This window comes from Antechinus flavipes, chromosome 2, assembly GCF_016432865.1.
Source record: "Antechinus flavipes isolate AdamAnt ecotype Samford, QLD, Australia chromosome 2, AdamAnt_v2, whole genome shotgun sequence".
Taxonomy (NCBI): domain Eukaryota; kingdom Metazoa; phylum Chordata; class Mammalia; order Dasyuromorphia; family Dasyuridae; genus Antechinus; species Antechinus flavipes.
Genome location: NC_067399.1, coordinates 637,789,204 through 637,816,233, shown reverse-complemented (window position 1 = coordinate 637,816,233; position 27,030 = coordinate 637,789,204). Strand labels below are relative to the sequence as shown.

At 47.5% G+C, this 27,030-nt stretch overlaps 1 protein-coding gene across 1 annotated transcript; it reads left to right on the top strand.

Moving 5' to 3' along the window:
- The first annotated feature begins 24,648 nt into the window (after nucleotides 1–24,648).
- On the top strand, nucleotides 24,649–26,825 carry DDIT4 (DNA damage inducible transcript 4). Its single transcript, XM_051982180.1, has 3 exons — nucleotides 24,649–24,811; nucleotides 24,954–25,219; nucleotides 25,506–26,825. Exons 2-3 carry the CDS (start codon nucleotides 25,036–25,038, stop codon nucleotides 25,997–25,999), a joined length of 678 nt encoding a protein of 225 aa, XP_051838140.1. The 5' UTR covers nucleotides 24,649–24,811; nucleotides 24,954–25,035; the 3' UTR covers nucleotides 26,000–26,825.
- Nucleotides 26,826–27,030: the final 205 nt, after the last annotated feature.

Genomic DNA, 27,030 nt, shown 5'->3' with positions numbered 1-27,030 from the left:
TTTCATCTGCAGCCACTCTGCAGCACCAGCCCCTAAGACCAGAGGCGCGCGAGCCTCGTTATAGCGCACAAAGCTCTGAGGTCAGCTCTTGCCTCCGACGCCCGTCAGGTGGGTGGTCCTGAGCGAGTCATTGAACTTCTCCCAGACGCAACTGCTTCCTCTTTTAAATGGGGATGATGATGGCGCCGGCCCCCGAGGCTGCTGTGGAGATCAAGGGCTTCGGTAAATGTGAACGACCCCTGAGCGGGGCTGCGCCCGGCGGGAGGAGGGGGCTGGCCCGAGGGCCCTCCCGGGAAGGGGGAAAGCACCGGGCAAGTTCTCGGTGCCTGAATCCTGGAAACGGAGGCAGCCCCAATGCAAAGACCGACCTTCGGGCAGGAGCCAGCGTGCAGGGAGGACAGGCGGGCCCTGCCTCTCCCCAAGAGCCGGGCAGGGATGGGATTCAGGGTCACCAACTGGACACGGGAGCCGAAGCCTGGGGGTCGGGAGGTGGGAGGGAGAGGGAGAGAGGGAACAGGGGGAGGGGGGACAGGGCGAGAACTGGGGAGCTGCGGATGGAGTTCTTCAGTCTTCCGGCTGCAGCTTTGCTGCTTGCAATCCTAACAGGCCCTGGAGGCAGGAGCGACGTCAGCCTCACCGAAGGGGCCTCATCCACCGGCACGGGGCCAGTCACCCCGGCTAAAGTCTCCGCACCATGCGGGGGCAGGCGGAGGGGGCCCCGAGTCAGGGCGCCCATCTCCTGGTTTACGGGGCCGGGCCGGGCGGGACGGGCCTCTCCCCTCCCCTCCGGCTCCTGGAGCCTCCGGGACGGGCCTCTCCCCTCCCCTCCGGCTCCTGGAGCCTCCCGGACCGGCCTCTCCCCTCCCTCCGGCTCCTGGAGCTTCCCGGACCGGCCTCTCCCCTCCCCTCCGGCTCCTGGAGCCTCCGGGACGGGCCTCTCCCCTCCCCTCCGGCTTCTGGAGCCTCCGGGACGGGCCTCTCCCCTCCCCTCCGGCTTCTGGAGCCTCCGGGACGGGCCTCTCCCCTCCCCTCCGGCTTCTGGAGCTTCCCGGACCGGCCTCTCCCCTCCCCTCCGGCTCATGGAGCCTCCGGGACGGGCCTCTCCCCTCCCCTCCGGCTCCTGGAGCCTCCGGGACGGGCCTCTCCCCTCCCCTCCGGCTCTTGGAGCCTCCGGGACGGGCCTCTCCCCTCCCCTCCGGCTTCTGGAGCTTCCCGGACCGGCCTCTCCCCTCCCCTCCGGCTTCTGCCTATCGGCGGGAGCCTCCGGAGCCGGCGATTCCCAGGGAAACAAGTCCCCCTGTGCCAGAGGCAGGAACGACTCTTTGCAAACTGTCTGCAGAAACGAGCCCCTTCCCTGGGAGCTCCCGCCGTCTCATCTGCCCCGAAACAACTAAGGTTCAATTACTGTGCCCTGATCGATTCCACTTCAATCCAGCGCATTGCCAATTACTTGCTGTGTACAAGCCTTTGTGCTAAGTGCTGGAGGTGAGATGAGGAAAATGGCAGTGTTCTCGTCCCGTAGGGCTGTACCATCTACTGGGAAAATGCTCTGGGGCTGTGTCTGTCCACTGTCTAGTACATGTGCATATATGATACACATATGCAACATTTATACTATAGAATACACATGCGCACATGCATCCACATGCACACATACATACTTACAGTATATAAAAATATAATTTATAGGTGCAACATGTTTATTCTATAATTTATATATAACATATGTACTATAGAATACACATGCACACATGCATCCACATGCACACATACATACAGTATATAAAAATATAATTTATAGGTGCAACATGTTTATTCTATAATTTATATATAACATATATACTATAGAATACACATGCGCACATGCATCCACATGCACACATACATACAGTATATAAAAATATAATTTATAGGTGCAACATGTTTATTCTATAATTTATATATAACATATGTACTATAGAATACACATGCACACATGCATCCACATGCACACATACATACAGTATATAAAAATATAATTTATAGGTGCAACATGTTTATTCTATAATGTATATATAACATATGTACTATAGAATACACATGCACAATGCATCCACGTGCACACACATATATACTTACACACATATAAAACATAATTTATATATACAATATGTTTATTATATAATTTATACATAACATATATACTACAGAATACATGCATACATGCATTCACATGCACATGTACATATATAGTTACAGTATATATACAATTTATATATGCAACATAATATTATTTATATATAAACATATATACCATAGAATACACTTACATGCATGCATCCACCTCCACATGCACAACTTACACACACACGTAAGTATGCACTCACAGTATACACACACACATAACTGAGACCCAAGAGGTACATGGAGTACCTTAGGGGAGAGAATAGAGTTTGGAGACCCAGGTTCAAATTCTGACTCTGATGCTTTCCAGCTGTGTGATCTAGCCAATTACTTACCCTATATTTTCTTATTTGTAAATTGGGAATAATGATGTCTGGGGCATCGGCAGGAATCTTGTGAAACTTAAAAGAGATGATGGATTTTAAGTTAATATTAAATTGTAGAACAACACAGTATAAAGTAAGTCACCTAAGACATATCCAACCCTGGGCATTAAAAAAAAAAAAAAAAAAAAAAAAAAAGTGGACAGATTCAGTCCTGAGACACAGCAGAATATAGGGGAGCAGGAGCAGCTAGGTGCATCAGCTGGAAGACCTGAGTTCAATCTGGCTTCAGACATTTGCTGGCTGTTTGACCTTGGACATGTCACTTATTCCCAAATGTTTCCATCACCACCACCACCCCTAAAGAATATAGTAGAACTCATTTAATAGCAGGGATACTACCGGAACAAAGATCAAAGCTTCTCTACCGATTTATATTAGAGCAGGAAGGGAGGGACATTAGGGATGACCTTACCTGGCTGAGCCCCCTTTTCTGAGGTAGCAAGGTACAGGAGATAATAAGCTAGCTTAAGGTCAGGAAGTACTGTGCTCAAATCTTGCCTGACACATACTGGCTGCGTGACCTTGGACAAGTCATTTAAATTCTCATCGTCCCCCAGGAACGCAGATCATAAATTGCAAAGAAGATGACAAGGCAACCTATATTGGTAGAGGAAGCTTCTTCATTTTAATGAAATTACAGATTCATTCTCTCCACAATACATTATTAATCAATCATATTATATTTTAATATTATGGGCAAAATAGGCTTTGGGTCCCAGCTGGTGCTGAAACTGATATAGTGCTTGACATATTATCTCATTTGAACCTCAGGACCAGCCTTCAGGTCAGCCACCGTGGTAATTAGTCAATAAGCTGTTACCAAGGCTCTGGGCCAGGAATTTTGCAAATTCAAGAACATATAAAGAAATGCAAAAGATATTCCCTGTTCTCAAAGAGCTCATGAGGCAGCATGAAAACTGCTCTGTATGAGAGATGATAAGCAGAGGAAAGGCACTAGCCTCATTATACCCATTCTACAAATGAGGAGGCCCTTTGACATTCAGAAAAAGTAAGTGACTCCTCCAGGAAGTAAATTCAAATTTAGGTCTCTTCTCCAAATAAGGAAGCTAGCTTTCTGACCCCACACTACCTTTCTTATTGGGTGCTAACTATGGATCTTGACAATCATCAATAATATTGTTTCTATGATAAGTGGGGGGGGGGGGAAGGTTCTATTGCTTTAATCTCCTCATCAATAAAATAAAGGTTTTAGGCAAGAACAGGAATTCTTTATCTGTGATCTATAAACTTGGTTTAAAAAATATTTTAATCATATTTCAACATAATTGGTTTTCTTTGAAATCTTTTGGATTTTATTTTATGCAATTAAAGACACGATTCTGAAGAATCGGTCATTTTAAAGAGACAGATAGAGCCATGTAACAAAAAACCAGTTTAAGAACTTGTTGGCTTAATGGTCTTGTGATGAAAAGAGCCATGGGCACCCAGAGAAAGTTGCGTGGGGACTGTGTGGAACACAACATGGTATTTTCATTTTGTTGTTATCGTTTGCTTGCATTTTGTTTTCTTTTTCATTTTTTCTTTTTGGTCTGATTTTTCTTGTTCAGCATGATCATTGCAGAAATGTGTATATTTCCTGCCCTGCTACAAACCTAGGGTCCTCTTGATTTAACGGTATGATCTTGTGACCCCAGGTCCAAAGACATCTGGGTTACTGGGTAGGTGCTTGCAGAGTTGGATACTGTGTATTCAATTAGAGTCACTCGAAAGATACAGTGCTGACAGAAAGTCCTTCTGGGAAAGGGCCGGGAGCTGCTTTCATGGGTTCTCGGTTGAGCAATGGGAGCTGTCCTGCCATCCCCATCCCCTAGCACGGGAGAGGGCTGGGGAAGAAGGCTTTGGAACACAGCGCATCCCTTTCTTAGAAATCCCAGGACACAGCTTCATCCCTGACCTTTTTCTGCCTTTCTGTTATCATTTCTAAGCCAAGAAAACCCTCCTCCTCCCTTCTTTCTCCCCCTGCTCTCCCTAGATCCCTCCCTTCCCCCCCACCCCGGGTGCCTCGGACTCGCCCCGCTTTGGGGGCGGCCCGAATGGCCGGGGCTGTTTTCCAGGGAGGTTTCCCAGGCGGCGAAGGCCGAAGCCGGGCCCTCCCCGCCCAGGATCGGGGCGGCCGGCCGCATGGGCTGGGAGGATGTTTGTGCCCCTGGCTGCCGGGTGGGAGGCAGCTGAGCTGCGAACCTGGTTCCCGGGCCAGGCCGCCTGTTTGTTTGTGTCCCAGCCCAGCCTCAGAACGATCTGTACCAAGAATCGGGCCCTACCCCAGCCCCGGGCAAGCTGCCAAGGAATCCGTGGGGTCCTAAAGGTCACCCTCTCCTTTGCCAGCCCTCCGCGGCAGCTGCACAGGCAGGCTCCCACCCCAGCCACCCACTCAGCCGCCTAGTCCCCGGCCTGGAGGCTCTGTGCCCGGAGCGCCTCGCACGAAAGGGCCTCCCGGGGAACTCCCCTGGCCTTCCCAGACACCGCAGGGCCGGCGCCTGGCCCTCCTAATCCTCACGGAACCCTGCCGGCTCCACAGGCCCCCGGGGGATCCCTCGGGTCCAGCGCTTATGTGGCGGGCCCTCTGGAGGCAGAGCCTCCGCCGGGAAGTCCTGCGTCCAGGGCAGGCTTAGTTGAGGTTGGGCCGGACTGGGGCGAGCGGAGCACTGACGGTCTAGGATTCAGTTGAATTGCCCCAGAGATGGGGCAGCCGCCTCTGGGAAGCCCCACACTTGTGCGGATGGAGCCCCAAGCCCCAGCCCTCCCAGCTCCACAGGCCCCGGAGAAGGGCGCCCGGCCCCAGGACGGGGGCGGGCTGGCACAGAAAGGGCACTGAGCTGGAGCTCCGGCCAGGGGGGCTCATCCCCCACGCTTGAAGGAAGCTCTGCCTGGCCTTAGTTAAAAACAGCCCCGCTCTGGGTGGACATACCGTCCCATACCATCTCTGTCCCGATCTTGGTGAGATAAGAGTCCTCAAAAAATAACTAAGATAGCCTGTGGGATAAGCTTGGGGAAGAAACAGCCACCGCTAAGGGCTCTGTGGCTTTAGAGAAGGCCTTTCGCCTACTGTGGTCCAAGCCGTTCTAAGGGCCCTTCTTAAAAAAACAAAAACAAAACTGATGTTCTCCGGGTCTCGGTTTCCTTACCTGTAAAATAGAGTTGTGCTAGTTAAGCATCAAATGTCCTTCTAGCGCTAACATTCAATGACTGATAACTAATAGACTTTCCTGGTCTTCTAGTAATTCCTAGGAGGAATGATGATGTCACCTCCCTGTAGGCCCGGGATGATTATAAAAAGCCAGCCTGGAGGACTGGGGAGAATTTAGAAAGGGAAGCAATCTGTAGAAGTCGTCTTAGAATGGCCAGGCCAAAGAAGGGGGCAAGAGCCTGGAAATAATAACTTTGCCTCATCTCCCAACACCTCTCCTTGTTCCCTAATTTTTTTAAATGTTAAACATGGTAAAAATATATGTTAAATCCAATTATGCATACATATCTATACAATTATCTTGCTGCATAAGAAAAATCAGATCAAAAAGGGAGAAAATGAGAAAGAAAGCAAAATGCAAGCAAACAACAACAAAAAGAATGAGAATGCTATGTTGTGGCCCACACTCAGTTCCCACAGTCCTCTCTGGCCGTAGATGGCTCTCTTCATCACAAAATCACTGGTTGTTGCCTAATTTTTGAGAGTCCTAGCCACCAACTCCCTTGGGATCCTGGAAGCACAGGTTCCCTGGCCCAAGAATGGAAGGTCACAGTGACCAGGAGCAGAATCCCTGCAGAGCTGTGCGCTCTAAGACTTGCCCTGCATGGTCTCAATGCCCTGGACATCTGCCAAGAGTGAAAAACTCTGAAATAGCCAAGAAAAAAGGCAGCCCTGGAAAACAACTAGGCCCAACCTAGCTATTAGACTTGCCTCGATGAAAACCAAGTCGTAATTGTGGCATATGATCACAATGGAATGTTATTGTGCCGTGAGAAATAATGAATATGAAGGGAGAGAACTGGATGTAGACTTGGAGGGTCTCCGTTTAAATTGTGCCTTTGTGTGTTGGTCTTTGAACCGGTCCCTTGATCTCTGTGAGATGCGTCTAGATTGACTCTGAGATCCCAAGAATCCAGGGGACTTGTCAAAAAAATTTGTGAATTGATGCTAAATGAAGTAAACAGAGCCAGGAAACCAGTGTGTGCAAGGATTCCAATAACATAAATGGAAAGAACACTAAAAGACAGCTGAATTCTTAAAAGCTCCAAGAAAACATGTTCCACAAGAACAGATAACAGAGACCTACATACAGCCTTCCTAGGTAGAGAAGCAGGGGACTACATGTACAAAATGTTGCATATGCTGGCATACAAGGTCACTCTTCCCATTGATTTGGCTTGGCTATTTTTCTTGGTTACAAAGATACTGTTCATTTCTGGGTGTAGGAAGGGTGTAAACAATGAATTAGGTAGGGGCGATAGCCAGAAATAACTGTGCCGAAAAAAAAAATAAACAAAAACAAGAACCACAAAGTGGTAGGGTTTTTTGCCTTTTTTTTCCCCCTGAGGCAATTGGGTTAAGCGACTTGCTCAAGGTCACACAGCCAGGAAGTATTAAGTGTCTGAGGTCATATTTGAACTCAGGTCCTCTTGACTTTAGAGCTGGTGCTCTAGCCACTGCACTATCTAGTTGCCCCCCACAAAGTGTTTTTGAAAGAAAACTCAAGCATAATAATAGTTGTCAATGCCTGGTACACCCCATCCACCATCACTTCCCCAAAGATGCTAATCTTTGGTCTGCAAGTCTGTTGGATACTGAGCTACATTTTGGTTGATATTGGGCTGGGGAAGAATTTAGTCAGAGGTGTTAAAATTCCCCTGAATGAAACCCTGACCTTTGGGAAGCAAGATGTTTCACCCAGCAACCCTAGAGCAAGGAGAGCTTGGAGTGCAAAAGAATGCTATGTAATACTCATGCATGTGTGATCTAAAAGCATAAAGAGGCAAGTAGAGCCCATCAGTTGGAGAATGGCTGGGTAAATTGTGGTATATGAATGTTATGGAATATTATTGCTCTGTAAGGAATGACCAGCAGGATGAATACAGAGAGGCTTGGAGAGACCTACATGGACTGATGCTAAGTGAGATGAGCAGAACCAGGAGATCATTATACATTTCGACAACGATATTGTATGAGGATGTATTCTGATGGAAGTGGATTTCTCTGACAAAGAGACTTAACTGAGTTTCATTGGATAAATGATGGACTGAAACAGCTACACCCAAAGAAGGAATACTGGGAAATGAATGTGAACTATTTGATTTTTGATGTTCTTCCCGAGTTATTTTTACCTTCTGAATCCAACTCTCCCTGTGCAGTGGGAGAACTGTTCGGTTCTGCAAATATGTATTGTATTTAGGATATACTGTTACATATTTAACATGTATAGGACTGCTTGCCATCTTGGGGGGGGGAGGAGGGAGGGAGGGGAAAAAACGAAACATAAGTGATTGCAAGGGATAATGCTGTGTAAAAATTATCCTGGCATGGATTCTGTCAATACAAAGTTATTATTAAATAAAATAAAATTTAAAAAAAAAAAAAAGAGGCAAGTAGACATGTAGATCAGACTCAGAAATAGTCATCCTCCCATCTCTTTGCTCAGGGTGAGTAATCCTTTGTACCAGGTGGGTATAAAGGATTTTCTTCATTTTACTCCCCTTTTTAATCCTTAGGACTTAGAGGATGCTCCTATAAGCCCTTTACAAACTGTCTTGGTCACAAATCTCAGCAAGAAGTTGTTCTCTTGGGGCAGTTAGGTGGCTCAGTGGATAGAGCACCAGCCCTGAAGTCAGGAGGACCTGAGTTCAAATGTGGCCTCAGACACTTAACACTTCCTAGCTGTGTGACCCTAGGCAAGTCACTTAACTCCAATGGCCTCAGGGGGGGAAAAAGTTGTTCTCTCTGGTCCAGCCTCACTTTCACCATCACTACCAGACTACTGAGGGAAGGAAAGGGAAGGGGAACTCAGAAAAGGACCAGAAAGGAAGCAGGTAGTTTAAGAGAAAAAGAGCTTTGAGGAATTGAATTTGAATCTGGCCCCATCCCCATCCTTAGGGATTCTTGGCTCCGCTAATAGCATCCTTTGCTAAAGCCCAGAGTTGTTAGTACCCTTTCTCTCCTTGCAAGTCTAATTTATTTGTGATTTATCTGTTTAATATAATGTTTTATGTCTATTGTAAGCTAATGAATAGTATAATTTATTTATCTGTTTAAAGCAAGGGATCTTAATGCAAAGGATCTTAATGTGGGATCTGCTGACACCTTCTCCCTTCCAAGGAATATAGGGATAGATATCAGAAGATCCATGAATTTGAATAAGAAAAAAGAATTTCATAATTATTTTCTAACCTCTAACTAAAAGGCAGAGTTTCCTTCAATAATAATAGTGTTTACATAGCGCTTTAAGGTTTGCACTATTATCCCCCTGGTTCCTCCCAACAGCCCTGGGAAATGAGTGCTACCCTCTCTGGAGCGCTTACCAACTCTGCTTCTCCCCTCAAGAAGGGCAGGGCCTTCATCTCCACAAAAGAGGAGAGAGTTCCATCCCTGTCAATTTGGGGACTGGGATTACATCCCCATTTCAAAAAAGAAAAAACTGAGACAAACAGAGGTTACAGAGGTCACACACCTAGTAAAGGCCCGAGGCTGGATTTAAACTTTTTCTGACTCCAGACCCTGCGGTATTCTATCCACTTTGAGTTCAGCTGCCAGTTTTTTTTCCTTTAAAATGTGTTTTTATTATTTTTTTAAGTGTGTTTCTGAGAAGGGGTTCACAGGCTTCACTAGCCCTCCCAAGGGGGTCTTGAAACAAAAATGGTTAAGAATTGCTGGTTTGAAGATTGCAGACCAATCTGCCCCTTTCACCCCCAACATCAGTTATGTTTTCACTTAATCTTGGTGGCCAGCACCTCCTCAGACCCAGTAGATAATGTACAAATGTTTGCTGATCCTACCACTGGTGTGACCTTGGACTACTCATTTCATTCCTCGGCCTGGGCTTTCACTTATCAAGGAGCTGGATTAGGGGGTCTCTGAGTATCCACAGAGCTCCCGAAGTTCAGGGGGCTTCTTTCGGCTCGGTCAGACTTGGGCCACAGTCCCCTCTCTGGGAACCTTCTCTACTGGGAACCATCTGGCCCCACCCCCATCCCAAGAAAAGCTTAGGACAACGGCCTCCTCTTAGCACAAGTCCTGAGAGCCTCCAGGCTGTCCTGACCTCCCCCTCCTCCCCCTCCTCCCTCTCCTCCCTTAGCCAGCCTGGAGGAGGGTGAATATGCAGCCCCTCCCCCAGACGAGGAGCCCCAAGCTGCAAAATTGCTTAGCTCAGCAACTCAGCAGTTGGATTTCCCAGTCTGGAGGCAAGTGAGCAGGATCTGAAGGCCCCCTGCCCCGGCTTCCCACCCCTTCCCTCGGCTCCACGTTCTCCGGGTCACGTTTCAGCCTCATTAGCATACGGGTCCTTCATGCTGAGGGTCAGAGGGGACAAAGGCTTGCTGTCAGCTGCTCAGCGTTTCAGCCGCTCAGCATGTCACCTTTGAGGAAGAACCCACCTAGATTTTTTTTGGGGGGGGTTAAGATTCTAATTTCCTGATTCACCACCTTCCTGCCTCCTTAATTTCTCCCTCCCCCCAGACATGGAGTAAATCCACAGAACACTTCCAGAATAGTCACTCTATTCCCTTGTTGGAGGCTGCTCTCCCAAATCAACCAGTTTTTTAAAAATAATAATAACTGGGAAAGTGGGTTTTAAAAAAGTTCAAAATGCCATAATCTGACTTTAAACCTCATTACTGATGGTTCTCCCGGGGAGGGGAGCTATCTCCTGGCTAACCCACATCCATGCAGAAGAGAGTCCTGCTCCCCCAAAGCTTTATCTTTGAATGCCGGGAGGAGGGCAGCTGGGATTTGGGGGGAAGGAGTGGGTAGCAGTCAGCCTGTGCCCCAGGAACAGCTCCCACTCCTGGGCCGGGCAGGGCATCTCCCGTGGATGTTGACAGGCTTTTTCTCCTTCAATCCAGCTGAGCAGGGTGATGGGGAGGCAGGATCTTAATCTGTTGGGCTGGGCCCCACTGGCTCTTCCAGAGGGCAGCAGAAAGCAGCTGGGGCCCAGGAACAGAGCCTTGTGTAAACAGTTCCCAGGCTCCTACTTATTCCAGCAGCTCCTGGGTTGGGTTTTGGGTGGCAATTTGTTTTTAACTACCCCCCCCATCCCTCTTTTTTCCCTTTAACTGCTTAAAAAATTCTCTTTAATAATAACAATCTCACCAAATAAATGGAGTAAAGAACAAAATCCCAAATAAAGCCATAAATTACAAATTACTTAAATTTTGACAAAAACAAAAAACATTCTGTGCTGTCCCATCTACTCTATTTCCCTGCCATTGTTCGTTTTTAAATATAGCATCATAGTCAATGTTCTTCACCCTTTATCACTTTATACGAGCCCTAGGATCCCACACTCTGAATTGTAGAGCCTTTGGAGGATCCCTTGTCCAGCCTCCTTTCAGAATTTCTTTGAATTCTCTCTGTTTTGCCTTCAGCTTCCCCAGCCTCAAGAACAAGCTCAGTGTCCCTCCTGGCTCACAGCAAAGGGGTATTGGGGAGGAGACAGAATTCCCAGAACTGGTTAAGCAGCTCCTGGAGACCAGAAATCAGTGAGTCGATGCATTCATGAGAAGCTTTAAGTCTGTGTGCAGGAGGTGTTTATGAGCCCCACTTCCTGAGGCAATGGCTTCCTGAGTTTCCCCCCCAAATCAGAGGTAATGGAGAGAAACAGGAGATGGTCTCTCCATCCTAGGCCTTATGGGATTGAAGAAAGGGGGAATTAAACACCTACTATGTGCTAAGTGCTTTATAAATATTGTACTTATCCCCTTTTTACAATGGAAAAAAACTGAAGCTGACAGAGACTGTGATTTACCCAGTGATTTACAGCTAATAAGTATCTTGGGCTGGATTTATCCTCCTTACTTGAGGTTTAATTTTGTATCCATTAAGTCACCTAGCTGGCTCTAGGAAGGTAGAACAACAATAGATGCAGAGAGCTGCTTTACTTATAGTCTTACAGGCTTTAGAATCTGAAGAAAGGTGGGAGTGTAATACCAGGGAGCCCAGTCCCCTCTTTTTCACAGATGAGGAGCCAGAGATTAAATGATTTTCCCTAAATCACATAGTAGGACCAGGCTTTAAAACCTCTGACTCAAAAGCCAGCTCTCTTTCCACTGCCAAATTGTTCAAGATTTCTTAATTGCTAAATCAGGAAGACTAAATTCAAATTCAGCCTTAGACACTTACTAGATGTATGCCTCTGGACAAGTCACTTAATCCTGTTTGCCTTAAGTGTAAAATGGAAATAATGATAACATCTATCTCACAGGGTTCTTGTGAGGATCAAATGAGGTATTTGTAAATCACTTAGCACAGTTTCTGACATATTACAGGGGCTTAATTTTCCTTCCTTCCTTCCTTTCTTCCTTCCTCCCTTCCTCCCTTCCTCTCTCCCTCCCTTCTTCCCTTCCTCTCTCCCTCCTTCTTTCTTTTCTTCTTTCCTTCCTTCCGTCCTTCCTTCTTTTCTGGATCCTCATCCTTCTTCACCTCTCTGCAATATCTGACATTGTTATCATCCTCCTCCATCATTCTTCTTCAGTTCCTTTACTTTTTCAGCCTCATCCCCTACCCTAACCATGCACCCCAAGTCTCAGTCCTTGGCCCCCTTCCCTTTTTGTTCTGTGCTTTCTTACCAGCTGCTGTGGATATAATTACCATCTTGATGTAGATGACACCAAGAGCATATATCTAGCCCCAGTCATTCTCCTGAGCGTGAGTGTCAAATTAGTCAGTTAAGGAACTGATTATGTGCCAGGCATTGTGCCAAGTCCTAAGGATAGAAAAAAAGGCAAAAATGGTCCATGCCCACAAGGAATTCTGAGTTTAATGGGAGAAGCAACAGGCAAAGCACTATGTGTAAACAAGATATATCCTGGATACATTGGGGGTGGTCTCAGAGGAAGACACAAAGATTAGGGATTGGTTCAGTCTGGCAGAAGATGGCACTGTAACTGAGACTTGAAGGAAGCCAAGGGAAAAAGGAAAAAAGAGGAGGGGGAAGGAGAGGGAGAAGAGGAAAAGGGAGAGGAAGGAGGGAAAGGAGAAAAAGAGGAGGGAGGGGGAAGAGAAGAAGATGGAAGGAAGGATGAGAGGGGATAGGAGAAGAAAAAGGAAGAAAAGGAGGGAGAAGAGGAGGGATTGGAGGAAAGAAGGGGAGGAGAAAGTAGGAAAGTGAAGGGGAGGGAGGGAAGGGAAGAGGAAAGAAGGGAAGAGGAAGGGGAGGGGAAGGAGAGAAGGAAAAAGAGAGAGAAGAGGAGGAGGAGGTTTCCAGGCTTGGGAACATCAGGAGAAAAGGCTTGAAATCAAGAGATGGAGTGTCTGGTTAAAGGGCAGCCAGGTGGCCAGGGTCACTGGGGCACAGAGGATGAAGGGGGCTTCCCCCATGATGTTCCTCACACCACCACGGACCACCTCTGCTCTGGTTGCCCCCACATCTCCATGCTCTCCTCGCCCCACTTTGCCTCCAGCCGTTCTCAGACTCTGCTAGATTGACGCCTTTCCTGCCCCCTCCCCAGTTAAACACCTTCCAGGTTCGAGGCCTGCAGGGCAGAGAGTCCGTTTGGCCTTTATGACCTCAGCACTGCGGACAGTGCCTGACACAGATCAGGTGCTCAAGGAGAGCTTGTTGACTCCGCCGTGGGGACATCTTGTACAATCTGTTTTATTACACAATTCAGTTGGAAGGAACAGAAAGACGAAGACTTAATGACCTTTTCCTGTCACAAAGGACAAGAGTTTCCAGTTCAAGAGCATGAGCCGGGACAGGGCTAGGGACTGGCCCTATGGTGTAGCCAGAAGGTTAAAAGGGGGAATGGGATCATTCCTTATATGACAACGTGGAAACATCCGTTCATCCTCCATGGTTTGGGTTAAGGGAAGGAGTTCAAGGTTTTCACATTCAAAACCTTCTCCAAAGATTGGGAAGCTGGGAAATGACAAAAGTCCCAGTACTCTCTGGGTAAAAGACTCCTGTTTGTGCAGGCTAAGAGAGTTCATGGTGGAAAGTTTACTGGCTCTGAGTCCTGAGGACTTGATTTCAAATTCACCCTCTATCTCTCAGAAAGAGACTCTGGACATTTTTTCCTCTTCCTTCTCTTCTTCCTCATAGACTTGGGATAAGGAGTGTCATGATTGCCTCTGTAGCCCAGTATCTGACACATAATGAGTAAAATAGTACTTACTAAATGTTCTTTCTCTCCCTACCTCTATCTATCTATCTATCTATCTATCTATCTAATTATCCACCTAGCATTTATCTGTTTATCTATTATCCATCCATTTATCTCATCATACAGACTTACAGCTTCTCATGAATGCATTGAGACTCCATGCTTTCTGATCTCCAGGAGATGCCCAAACAGTTCTGGGAATTCTGCTTCCTCCAAACCTCTTTTGCTTGGGTTTGCTGTGAGCCAGGAGGGACACTAAACTTATTATTTGGCCTGTAGGAACTGGATGAATAGATGGGGAAATAAAGGATAAATGGATGGATAGATAATAGATTGACATTTCAATCTATCGTCTATCTATCCATACTCTTTCTCCACCTATTCATTTATCATTTATCTACCCATCTATCATCTATCTATCTATATCATCATCAACTCTTGCTAAACATGTGATCTTAGGAACTGACTTCACCTCTCTAGATCTCCTTTCCTTATTCGTTAAATGTGATTAGAGCAAATACTCTAATCTCTAAAACTATGGTGCCCATTTTGACTTTCTAGACCAAGTTACACCATCCCTGCCTACAATTCCCCTCTTTTTTTTTCTTTTTTAAACAATGTAGGCTTCTTGAGGGCAGGGATTAAGCCAGTTTTGTATTCCTATTCCCAGCATTTAGCATATCGTAAACATTTATTCACCCATTTATTCATTCACCCTATTAAATGTAATTAGGGAGATTTTTATTCCCTATGGCACTGCCTATTTGTGAAAGATCCAAGTTCTCCCATAACTGAAAAGAATGGGACTCATGTCTCCACCCCCAACTCTAATTCTCTGACTATGTCTCGGAGACCTGGCCGCTCAGCCAGAATACCTAAGTAGATTGCCTCGGTCAGAATCTTAGCAAATGCCTCCAGCTCTGTGGAAAGCTATTTTGTTCTCTTCTGGTATTAACCTGAAAAGAAAGAAAATCCTCTCTCTGCTGCACTCAGCGGGATCGGGGCTGGACTTGGGGCTGCCTTTATGGGATTCATCATTCCTGGCCAGTTTTCATTCAATTGCCTCTGGGGAAGAAGTTTGCCAAAAGTTTCCACTCCCGCTCCCTTCCCTTCCCCCTCCTCTCTTTCCCCCTCCCTCCCTCCCTTCTGCTCAAATTCAGCTCTCTTCTTAGCATCCTGTGTGGGTACACCCTTTGATATATGTCTAGGGTTAGTCTACAAAGAGCAAAACTCCTAAACTGACAGAGAACAAATGTTTATTGCTTAACAGACGTGCTCTCCTACTATCTGAAGCAGAGTTGAATGCTGGATTTGTTGTCACAAAAGACCCTAGTTCAGACACTTAACTACACAGATCACACTTGTCTCCCCCCGCTCTCCCCCCCAGGCCTTTTCATCATTCTTGTCCTCATCTGTAAAATTTACACCCCAGCTCTTGGAGGAACAAATGAAATCATGTATAAAAGTTTTGCAAACTTTAAAGCAGCTCTATAAATGCTGACATTTATCTTTCCCTCCTCCCCCAATTTGCTAAAGCAGGAAGATTTAGTAATAAGGTTTTCTGAGATATTTTTGTGGCACAGTAATTTGAGAACAAATCTTAGAAGCAGCAAGATATTCTGCCTCTAAAAAATAAAATAAAATAAAAATGTCTTGGCTGTGCCAAGGGTAGACAGGTAAAAGTCTAGAGGAGGTAGAAAGGGGAGAACATATCCACTTTTACGTTTAATTTGCATTATTAACTTTGTTCCCTTCGCTTTCTTGAGTCTAGACAACAACAAAACAGAAATCCAGCCCAGATTTGCAGCATTTGCTGATTTCTGGGATGTAAATGTTCACTTTGACAATTTCACATTTGGCTGTGAGTTAGAGCAGACTCCAGTGTGCTCCAGGCTGTCACCTTAGGCAAGTAATTTAACCTCTTGGGAGTCTAAGCAATTCTCTAAATCTCTAAGTTAAGGGAAGCAGCCACTTGGCTTTGGGGAGAAAGGGACTTTTTTCCTTTCGGATCTTGGGGTAGCAACAAAATCCCGGGTCTGGTGCCCCTCTCCATCTTTTTTATTTCAGTCGGTGAAGATGGGCTTCTTAAGGGTGACTCCAAAATACTCCCTGCACTCTTATCATTTATGAGTGAATCACCCAGAAACTTAAAAGTTTGATAAATAAAAAGGTCTTCTAATCCAAAGTTCCCAATGTCTTTTTTGTTCTGAGAATCTCTTTCAACAACAAAAATATATGCTATGCTCTGAAGGACCTCTGATATAAATGTTATCCATACCCAGAGAAGGAACTGATAGTGTCTGAATGGAGAGTAAAGTAAGTGTGCTTTTTTTTTTTTTAACTTTATTTTCCTTAAGGATTTTTGGGGAATTTTTTTTGTGGAGGTTTTTTTGTTTGTTTGTTTGTTTGTTTTTGGCTTATTCGCTTTTGCTCTATTTTTTTCCGTCACAACATAATTATTATGGAAATGTTTTGCATGACTCCATATGTATAACCTATATTGAATTGCTTGCATTTTTAATGGGGCAAGGTTGGGAGGAAGGAAAGGAAAGACTCTGTTACTCCAAGTTTTAAAAACGAATGTTTAAAAAAAATTACATATAACTGGGGAAAATAAAGTGTTTATTGTGAATCCTTAGGATAATTTAATATACTTTTCATAATACTTCTTGCCATTATTTAGTGCTTAAGGTGCTCTCAAACTATCCAGACCACTAAATGGAAACCACTGTCCCAGTCCCAGCCCTGCCTTTTAATAGAAAAGAAAAATGAGCTCTAAGTATTGAGTCATCTTTCACTTCTCCCTCTCTCTCACAATTCCAGTTTCCAAGGCTTGTTGTTTCTCCCTCCACTATATCTTTGCCATCTGTTCTTTTTTCCACTGCGACTGAAACAACCATGGTCCAAGCCCTCATTATGTCTCCAAATCCATCCTTAAAACTGTTTTCCTTTATCTTCCTAATGCATAAGTTGGGTCAAATCATTTGTCTACACTGAAACCTTCCATAGCTCCCCATTACCACCAAATAAAGTGTGGATTTCTTATCTTGACGTTCAAGGGTCTTGTGAATTCTGAATTGTATCTCATACTACCCCCTTCACATACTCTCCTGAATTTTCAGCCAAAGCAAACTAGTGCTCAGAATTCCGTTTGAAAATTCTTGCCCTGCCCTTGTTTCTCTGTGTCTCGGCTCATGCCCGGACATGTTTTATGTGCCCTAACATGTTCTGTCTGATCCCCAAGGCTAAAAACTGATCTCTCTTTCTTGAGTCTCATAACAAAAAAACTCAAAAACACTTAAGGGCCTGCTCTATGTCAGCTAAGCTCTGGAAATACAAAAGGCAAAAGCCAGCGTCTGTCCTCCAGGAGCTTACAATCTGACAGCATGCAAACAAATATATACAAAGCAAAATGCCTACAGGATAAATGGGAAATAATTAACAGGGAAGGCATTAGAGTAGAAGGTGGGATTTTAGTCGGGACGCCAGACTTCTTTGCACTTCTCTTATCCACACTAATTTATGAATGGGTCTCACCTCCCCTTGTAAGCTTCTAAAAGATGAGATTTGGCTCATTTTATTTTGTATGGGGGTGAGGAGCATTTGGCTCAGTACCTTGCACACAACAGATAATCACTGATGACTGAATAAGAGTTAAATGACTTGCCAAGATTATACAGCAACTGATTTGGGGGGCTGGGACTAGAATCCAGGGCCCAGGATTCTTGAGTTCAGTTCCTCTTCTAAAGCTTAGATGTAGAGTGGGATGTATCTTGAAAATGTCTACCAAATAAAATCCATCTTCCTTATTCTGGCATTCAAGGTCCTTCACAATTTGGTACTATACAAATGACCTTTCTAGACTTTTCTCACACTCTCTCCACATACAAAATCCATTTACAATGAAATTAGTCTACTCATATCTGGGCCTTTTTTCCTTCTGGAATGTGAATCTGGAATATACCCCTGCCTTTACTAAGCTCAAATTCTACCTTGTTCAATAATCTTTCCCTGCTCCTCACCCAAGTGAAAATTATTTTTCCCTCCTCCTGCTTAGAAATACCCTTCCCTTCTTCCCTTCAAGCAATTAGCATGACCTATTTTGTATTATGCTTATTTGTGTATGAATTATATTCATTCTCCCTAATCTTTGCATCTTTTCCAATACATCACAGAGTGCTTGGTTCACAAGGTACTTAATGAATATTCTTTTTTTTTTTTATTTTTTTTTTCTTAATGAATATTCAATAAATGAAATTGATTTCCTGCAAGAACAAAAGGGAAGTGGCCTCAATTTCCCCCAATAGCCAAATGGGGACAATAAAGCTGGTCCCTAAAAAAGTAAACAAACCAACAAATAAATAAATAAAGGCTGAACATGGCGTTTGCTATTTCCACTACAAGAAGAGTTCTGGATTTTTAGACAGCTTCTTGATATTAAAGGTTCCTTGTGGCATTTACAACCAGGCAATAAAAATGAATTTCCCCCCAACTTTTCATAGCTATGGCCAGAAACTTGTAATCTTATACTTTCACACAGCTTTTTTTATGGGGGGGGGGGGTCTGTAGACTTTAAAAGTCAAACACCCCATGACAGAACGGTTGAAAAGCAGGGAAATCCCAACCTGTAGATGAGTTGGATAGGGGACTCAAATACAGGCTCTCTTTCTCCTCCTCATCCGACCCATCTGTATTTTTTATTAACTGCATGACTCTAAGAACCTTGAAATTTCTCCAAAACTCGATTTTTCATCATACAATCTCTACCATTAAAAATACAAGAGAACTTAGAGACTGTCTCACTTAACAGTTAAGTTTAATTGTCTTTTTCAGACTTAGAAAATACTGGAGCAGAACCTGATTTCCTTGATTCCTATTCAAACTTGATCTCTTTCCATTTTTCTCAGGGAATAATAATTCTTCTACTACCTACCTCACAGGGTTTTTTAATGAGGACCAAATGAGATAATGTATGCAAAGGTCATTGTAACCCTAAAGCACCATATAAATGTAAGCTATTATTATTTTACAGGGCCACTGTCTAGATCACACCTCTCCCCACCCCCACTGCATTATTTGCTTCTCCCTAGCCCTGACCCAGATCTGGCCAGCAAGCCCACGGGGAGAAGCCCTGTGAACGGGACCTCCAGGCAGCCTTTCAGCTGGCCCCCTTACTCTCTCTGGTTCCCAGGTTCGCTCCTCCTCCTCCTCCACCCCCAGATCTGGTCGGACTCCCCAAACCCGAACAAGGTGGCTCGCCAGACTGAAGCCCTGGGAACGGGTGCACGGGACATAAGCTGCCTAAACAGGGAGGGGCCGAGTCAGTCTGGAGAGCTAATGCTCATTGACTGAAAATTGCAGAGGACAGCACATGTCCCACGGGAAAGGGGCGCACAAGGCTGGGTAGCCAAATGGCCAGACATTGACCTGAGATCTGAAACTCCCTCTTGACTTCCTGTGAGACCCTGGACAAATGCCCTCCCCCCTCAAAGCCCCTGCTCAGGAAGCCCCCCCCCCCATTCCCTCGAACAATGACTTTAAAGTACTTTGAATACTTTAAAAGAAAGATGTTGGCAGCCTACCCAAGTCCCTCTCTTAGAGTAAGCCTGCAGTTCTTTCTTACTTCCCCCCTTCTTCCTGGAGAGCCAACTCAGGATCCCACAATTCTCAGGAGAAGACTCCAGAGGTCATTCAGAAATACCCCCTCCCCAAACCGGCTCCCCAAAGCCTACTGGCTTGGTCAGGAAGGACAATGCTTCAAGGTAGATGCTAGAAGGAGATTGTCTAGACATGCCCCAAAATCTGTGCGCTTTGGACTACCAAGAGGAGAAAGCCCATGGAATTTTCTACGTGTATCAAAGGTTCACTGCCAGAAAGACAAATGATTAACTTTACAATTATTTTATAATTACAATACAATTAATCGATCAATAAACATTTATTAAAGCATGTGCTTTTGTGCTCAGGATAGAGAACTTGTACACATACAGTATATATTAAATAAATGCAAGGTCTGTTTTTTTTTGAGGGGGGAGGAATAGCAGCTAGAGAAATCTCTAGTTTTCTTCAAGATAATTATGCCTCTACAGACTTCCTGAAACTTCTGCTCTCTCCCAGCAACTAGCACCTACAAAGTGTTTTGTATTTATATTAATCATGATGATCAGGATTTTAAAGTTTGCAGAGCACTTTATACATGTTATCTCATTTGGCTCTCAAAATAACCCTTTGAAAGAGATGCTATTATTATGTTCTTACAGAGAAGGAGACTGAGGTGGAGAGATGAACTGACTGGCCAGGGTCACACCGCTAGAAAGTGTCTGAGGCTGAATTTGAACCCAGAGTTTTCAAACTCCATTAAGCAGCTTATTGGTGTTTATGGTCCCAGTTAGAATAAATGTAGCTTTATTTCTTCATCTCTCTCAGATTGGCTGAAATGACTAATAATGATAAATGTTGGAGGATACGTGGGAAAACTGGAATACTAATGGATTATTGGTGGAACAGTGAAATGATCCAGTCATTCGGGAGAGTAATTTGGAATTCTGCCAAAAGGGTTACCAAACTGTGCACACCTCTTGACTTAGTATCCCAAAGAGATCATAAAGGAAGGAAAAGGACTCACATGTGTAAAAATGGTTGTGGTAGCTCTTTTTGTAGTGGCAAGAAACTGAAAACTGAGTGGATGCCCATCAGTTGGAGAATGGCTGAATAAATTAAGGTATATGTATGTTATGGAGTATTTTTCTGTAAGAAATGATGAGCAGGCTGATTTCAGAAAGGCCTGGAAAGACTTACCTGAACTGATGCGGAGTGAAATGAGCAGAACCAGGAGATCACTATACACAGTAATAGCAAGATTGTGTGATGATGAACTTCCATAGACATGGCTATTCTAAACAACACAGTGATTCAAGGCAGTTCCAATAGTCTTGGGATGGAAAATACCATCCACATCCAGAGGGAGAACAAAGTTCGGAATGTGGACCAAACCATAGTATTTTCGCACTTTTTCTTGTTTGTGGTTTTCCCTTTTGTTCTTATTTTTCTTGCACAACATGACAAATATGGAAGTGTGTTTAAAGGAATTGTACGTATTTAACCTTTACAAGATTGCTTGAGGTCTTGGGGAGGAGAGAGATAAGAAAGGGAGGGGAAAAAAATTGGAATACAAAGCTATACAAAAATGGATGTTGAAAACTAGATTTGCATGTTCTTGGAAAAAATAAAATACTATTTAAAAAAGAATGAATGATGCTTGAGGGTAGGGATTGTTTTGCTTTGGTCTTTGTGCAGTGCTGGGCACTGAGTGGCCACTTTAATCAGTGATTGCTAGATGGACTGGAAAGGCCTCACCTTCCGAGGTAGCATAAGAGCTAGTGAATTCAACACAGATTTATTAAAGTACCTCGCGGGAGCCAAGCGCTTGGGATAACTACAAAAAAAGGAAATTGTCCCAGGCCTCAGGGAGTCTACATTTTGAAAGGGGTGGAGGTGGGGAAAGGATGCTGGAACACAAAAGAATAAAAACAAAGTAATTGCCTACAGGGAAGAACTACTTATCTGGGAAGGGAATCTAACAAATCGGGTGAGAGGGACCACCTGACTCAGCCAGATACAGTAGGGATCTGCAGCCGATCTGATGTAATCCTGAAGAGGGATTGCATCGTTCCCCGTACCTCGACTGTAGGGTGGGAGAGCCACTTTTGGAGATTGCTCCCTTCAGAGCTGAGCGGGGGGACGGGGAAGCGGGGGGCATCGGGAGAGCCAGGAGGCATCTATCAAGTTAGACTTCTCCTGAAGGAATGGAATCCGTCCCATATGTCGAAATCCACCCCTGCTATTGCGCTGTTAGTCCTGGGCAGTCTTCTTTACTTCCCCTGGTCACAGGACCCTCAAGCCCCAGGAAGGACCTCTCTGGATTTCTTTCTGTTACCCAAAGGTTATTTTCAGCTCCCCAATACTTGATGTGAGACCTTTTGAAAACTCCTCCTTTGGTAGAGTCGGACTCCTCATTTATTATTTTTCTGCCCCTCAAGTTAATAAACATTGATGAGGCGCTTGTTGTGTTCAGCGAGATGCTTGGTTAAGTGCTGAGGATACAGCTTTTTTTTTAGATAGTAGTCCTAATTTTAATTAGCCTAAAATCAGATGGGGGGGGGGGGGAAGTGGCAGAAGATGTACCTGACAAATAGCAATAGTAAGTATTTAGCTGCTGATTGACGTGAAGCAGAATGGGAGAGGGGAAAGATCTAGAAAGTGTTGCGAGAGAAAGTGAGAAACGAGGAAATGTGTCAGCCGGAGTATTCCTAACTTTAATTAGCCTAAAATCGGGTGGAGGGAGGTGGCATAAAATGTACCTGACAAAGAGCTAGCTACGTGATTTACGCGAAGCCCAGTGGGATAGGGGAAAGATCTAGACAGTGTTATGAAAGAAATTGAGAAAGAGGGAACTTTTCAGCTGAGAAAGAGAAACAGCTTGCAGGATTTTCTGCCAGTCCCTTTAACTTGACTCATTTTCTCTTCCTTTCACCCTTTTGGTTGGAGCCGCTACTACTGACATTTTTATCTGTCTGATGACGAGTCACTCACTCAGCACCATGAGGGGAGGGACATACACCCCAGGCACCCCCAATTCCTCATCCCCAACACCATCTGGCCCCATTCTTTCCTCCCCTCCTCCCCAAGCTGGGCACCGTGGCCTTGCTGAAAAGTGAGCCATCTGCTTGCCCCTGGTCTTTTCTCCAGGCCAAAACGGGGACCCTTACTCCGCTTGTTGAAGATGCCCCTGCTTGTGAAGAGAATGGGTAGAAACAAGAAGGGGGTGAGAGATGGGGGAGGGGAGGAGGGAGTTGGGGCTCTCAGGACGGAGCTCTAGGCCCTGGAGGGCAGTGAATCTCATCCCCAAAAGTCACTGAAAAGCTGGTTCTTAGGCTAAGTGGAATGCCTCATTTTCCCCAACTGAAGAATGAGGGCCTTCTTGGAGCTCTCAGCCTATTCTTTGCAGAGGCTCGCGTAGAAACTCAGCCCTTTTAAGACTCTCAGGGAGGGGGAGCTGCCGGGAGCAGCAGAGGCCCGAGTCCCTGGAAACTGCTTAGTGGCCTGGCAAGCTGCCCGCGAGCTTGCCAGCTTTGGGGAAGTCATCTAATCTGGTTAGTTCCCCTCCCAGAGTGTGTGAACGTCTCATGCAAATCCCGTTCCTGCGGCCGACAGGGTCCGTACGCCCCCGATTAAGTCTCTAAGAAATAAAGGTCACGTCCACCCCAGCAACCCCAGCCTTCCTGACAGCCAGTCAGCACCACCCTTCCCCAGCGTTAACTGCAGTCGATACAGATTTCCTGCAGCCCAGTCTGTCTGATGAAACCTATCGGTCCCATTGCAGCCAGTGGGGGTTTTCCCCTAGAGCTAGCTCCCAGGTTATGACGCAATACTAGCTGAGCCTTTTACACAAAGCCCCGGCTGCTCGCAAGAACCCGTCGGCGCTAGGACCCGACGGAGACTCCTGGTCCTGGTGGCTAGCAGCTGGCGGGGCCACCGTTTGCCCAGATCCAGCTAGAAGCCTGCAGAAGCTTCTCCCTCTGTTTGTCTTGCCTCCAGGCTTTCTCACCGGGGGATCAAGTGACGGTGTTCCTAAGCATAAAGGGCCGCCTTGAGCCTGTGACCTTCCGTAACAAACCCTCGAGCCGCCCACCACCCCAAAAATCCTCTCCCGGAGTTTGGATGCTTGGAGACACTGGGGCGGGGGTAGTGGCCCAGCTGCGGGGGAGGGGAGCAGAAGATGCTCAAGATGTGGAGGTGGAGGACGAGCCGGGCTGCTGGAGTTTTCAGGATACGTGATCTCCCTAAAATTAAACCTTTCACTCTCCTGGGAACCATCCCACCCCCTTGCCAGTGGGCTGCGCCAAGTAACGGCGGGTGGGCATGTTTGCTGGAGAAGAGGTGTGCGACGTGGGGGAGGGGGGAAGAGGCGTCTAACTAAATTGATTGACACCCACTCCCATTCCCCCTCCAGCTCGGCACAAAGAGCTGCATCCCCCTTAAGGAAAGCATCCCCTAATCTCCCCGCACCCCACCATCCTTTCCTAGATGGAAAAATGGGGAGTCCGGGCTGAAGGCAGGGCTGCGGGCGAGGGCGGGCCGGGATCTCCAAGGGTTAAAACGCGCTGAGTTCAGCTGCTTATCAGTGTCCCAGCCGGGTTCCCACGAACGCCCACCCCTGCACCCAGATGTGACCGCAGTTGGCACAGGCTCCCGGGAGCTGCTTTCTTTGCAAATTTCCCCTTCTCTCCGCCCTCCTCCCTGCCCCCCCCACCTCCCCAGCTATGTTCCTTCCAGGTGAAGGCGGAGGTCTCCAGCCCCCTCCCCCTTGCATGCCCTCGCTGAGGCCCCGACGTCGCCCCAATGTCCCAGCAGCCGGACCCTATAATAAACAAGTCTTTCCTTGATCCTCCCAGGCCGAGCGTGCCCCCGGGGACCTTGGCAGCTGCGGCTGGGGAGCAGCAGGACCAGGGGGGCGTGGCCAGCGCTCTCAGGCGGGGAGGCGGGGGAAGCGAGAGCACCGGTTGCTGTGGGGAGAGGAAAGGAGGAGGAGCCCGAGTCTCTGTCACCAGGCAGGAGAGAACGTTGCGAACGTGCGCCCGGCTCTCATTGGCTGATCAGGGCCACACTCCCGGGCCGAGATTGGGCGGCCAGAAGACCCCGAACTCCGGCTGGATGAGGGGGCGTGGCCTCGTTCCGCTCGGGCGATATAATAGGCGCTGCCGCTGGGAGAGAGCTACAAGAGGTGCAAGGGGGGGAGGGCACAGTAGAGTGGGAGGGCAAGCCCGGGCATCGTTCGCTCTCATTGTACAGAACCCGAGTCTCCTGATCCATTCAGACGATCGCCGGCTCCTCTCGCCGGACTTAACCATCGAGGCTGTCGCTAGGCTTGGCTGGTAAGTGCGCCTGCCTGGTGGCCAAGGAGACCGCCCTCCCCCGGGTCGGAAGTCTCTGCCCCCTCAGGTCCCCATGTCCCGGGGGGTACTCTGTGCCAGCCCCCACACTGACCCCCGCGTCCGCGCTCTTCTCGCATTGCAGCTCCTCCGGCCCAGCCTGTCTCCTCCGTTCCTTGAACCTGACCCCGGTTCCGCAAACGCGGCTGCAGCAAAAGGTGCCAGCCATGCCAGGGCTTTGGGATCGATTTTCCTCCTCTTCCTCGCGGCCGTCCTCTCCGGAGCAGCCGCAGCAGCTCCCGGCCTGGGCGACGGCGGCCCGAGGAGAAGGGCTAGGCCGCTGCGCGAGTCTGGAGAGCTCCGACTGCGAATCATTGGACAGCCGCAACAGTGGCTTCGGCCCGGAGGAAGGTGAGTGGGCTCGCGGGGAGAGCGGGGGGCGGGGAGGGACAGAGCGCCGCAGCCCCGGAAGGGTTAAGCCTCGGGCGCCACTCGCGGCCCTGCCTTCTGCGGGGCCGGGGTGGGGGGCCGCCGGGACGGCATTCGGGTTGTAGGCTAGGGAGGGAAACTGAGGCTCGGGAAGCAGGGAGGAGGGCGGCTGGGCTCAGATACCCGAGGAGCTGGCTCCGCCCCCTCCCCGCCTGCTCACTTTGTCCCCGGCTGCCTGGGCCGCGCTCACTGCTTCGATCTCCCCCAGATACGGAATACCTGGACGAAGTGTCGCTTCCCGACTTCGACCTGCTCAGTGATCCCGAGGACGAGCATCTCTGCAGCAGTCTGATGCAGCTGCTCCAGGAGACCCTGAGCCAGGCCAAGCTGGGCAGCAAGCGCCCGGCCCGCCTTCTTATGCCCAGTCAGCTGGTGGCCCAGGTGGGCAAGGAGCTCCTGCGCCTGGCCTACAGCGAGCCCTGCGGCCTGCGGGGGGCCCTGCTGGACATCTGCGTGGAGCAGGGCAAGAGCTGCCACAGCGTGGAGCAGCTGGCCGTGGACCCCAGCTTGGTGCCCACCTTCCAGCTGACCCTGGTGCTGAGATTGGATTCTCGCCTCTGGCCCAAGATCCAGGGACTTTTCAGCGCCGGGCCGTCCTCCTTCACCCCTGGCTTCAGCCAGTCCCTTAGTCTGAGCACCGGTTTCCGGGTCATTAAGAAGAAACTGTACAGTTCGGAACAGCTCCTCATCGAAGAGTGCTGAGAGCCCGGCCTTGCCCCCCGCCCACAGGACAGTAGCAGGGAGGGGGCGCCGCGAGCTGGCCGAGGTGGGCAGGAGATGGAGCGGCCTTTGTGCAAAACTGACTAGAGCCACCACTGGGGGGGAGGTCCCTCACGGAGCCCGGAGGTGTGTGCAGGTGGCTGATGGAGAGTGGATCTGGCTCCTTGCGAGAGGCCGTCGCTTCCCCCGTGGGGGGATGGGGAGCGGCAGAAGCCCCCAGGGGCCAGCCACGATTCTCCAAACTGATATGTAGCATGAATTTCCTTATTTTATTGTTATTATTGTTATTATTACTGACAGTGAAGACGACAAGTAGTGGGGTGATGTTGTGGAGACCAGAACTGAGCAGCTGGGCTGTTGGTCCTGGTCCCTTTGCAAAAGGGGGTTACGTGTGCTTGTGTTTGACGAGGGTGGGGGTGGGGGGAGTTCCTAGAAGATTGTTCTGTCATTTTTGTCCTGTGTGACTTAAAACCCAGGGTCTGAAGGGGCCAAGTGTGTATGTTTTTCGGATCAGCTTCACTACTACTGACCTGTTTTTAGGCAGCTATCTTAGAGACTCACACGAATGTTGGAACACAGGAAGGGTTTGGGTGTTGGGAATCTGCAGATTCGAACACTTGGAAGAGGGGGAAAAAATGACTGCTGGGAGATGCTGGGGCCAAGCAGTGGCGGAGGGGGCTGGAACCCCCTCCCCAAAGTAGTGCCATATGGGGCTTCCATCTAGAACCGTTTACGTGAATACACTTGATGTTCAAGTATTAAGACCTATGCAATATTTTTTACTTTTCTAATAAAAAAGTTTGTTACATATGATTTGTCCTTTGTAAATCACTGCTGAATGGTTGGGGGGGGGGGGGATTAGATGCTTGGTGGTAGCTGGTGGTGAATTACTAAAATTGGACTACTTGGTGAATAGAGAGCAGCCCTCCTGCTGAGGGAGAGGCTTAACCTCCAAATCCCCCTAGGTTTAAGGTGTCCTGAGGGTAGGGTGAACATCTCCTGGTCACTTTTCA

Bases quoted from the DNA above. Each gene is read 5' to 3' on its own strand.
- DDIT4 (XM_051982180.1), top strand. From the start codon at position 25,036: ATGCCAGGGCTTTGGGATCGATTTTCCTCCTCTTCCTCGCGGCCGTCC. The intron at 25,220-25,505 runs GTGAGTGGGCTC...GATCTCCCCCAG, and splicing joins TGGCTTCGGCCCGGAGGAAG to ATACGGAATACCTGGACGAA.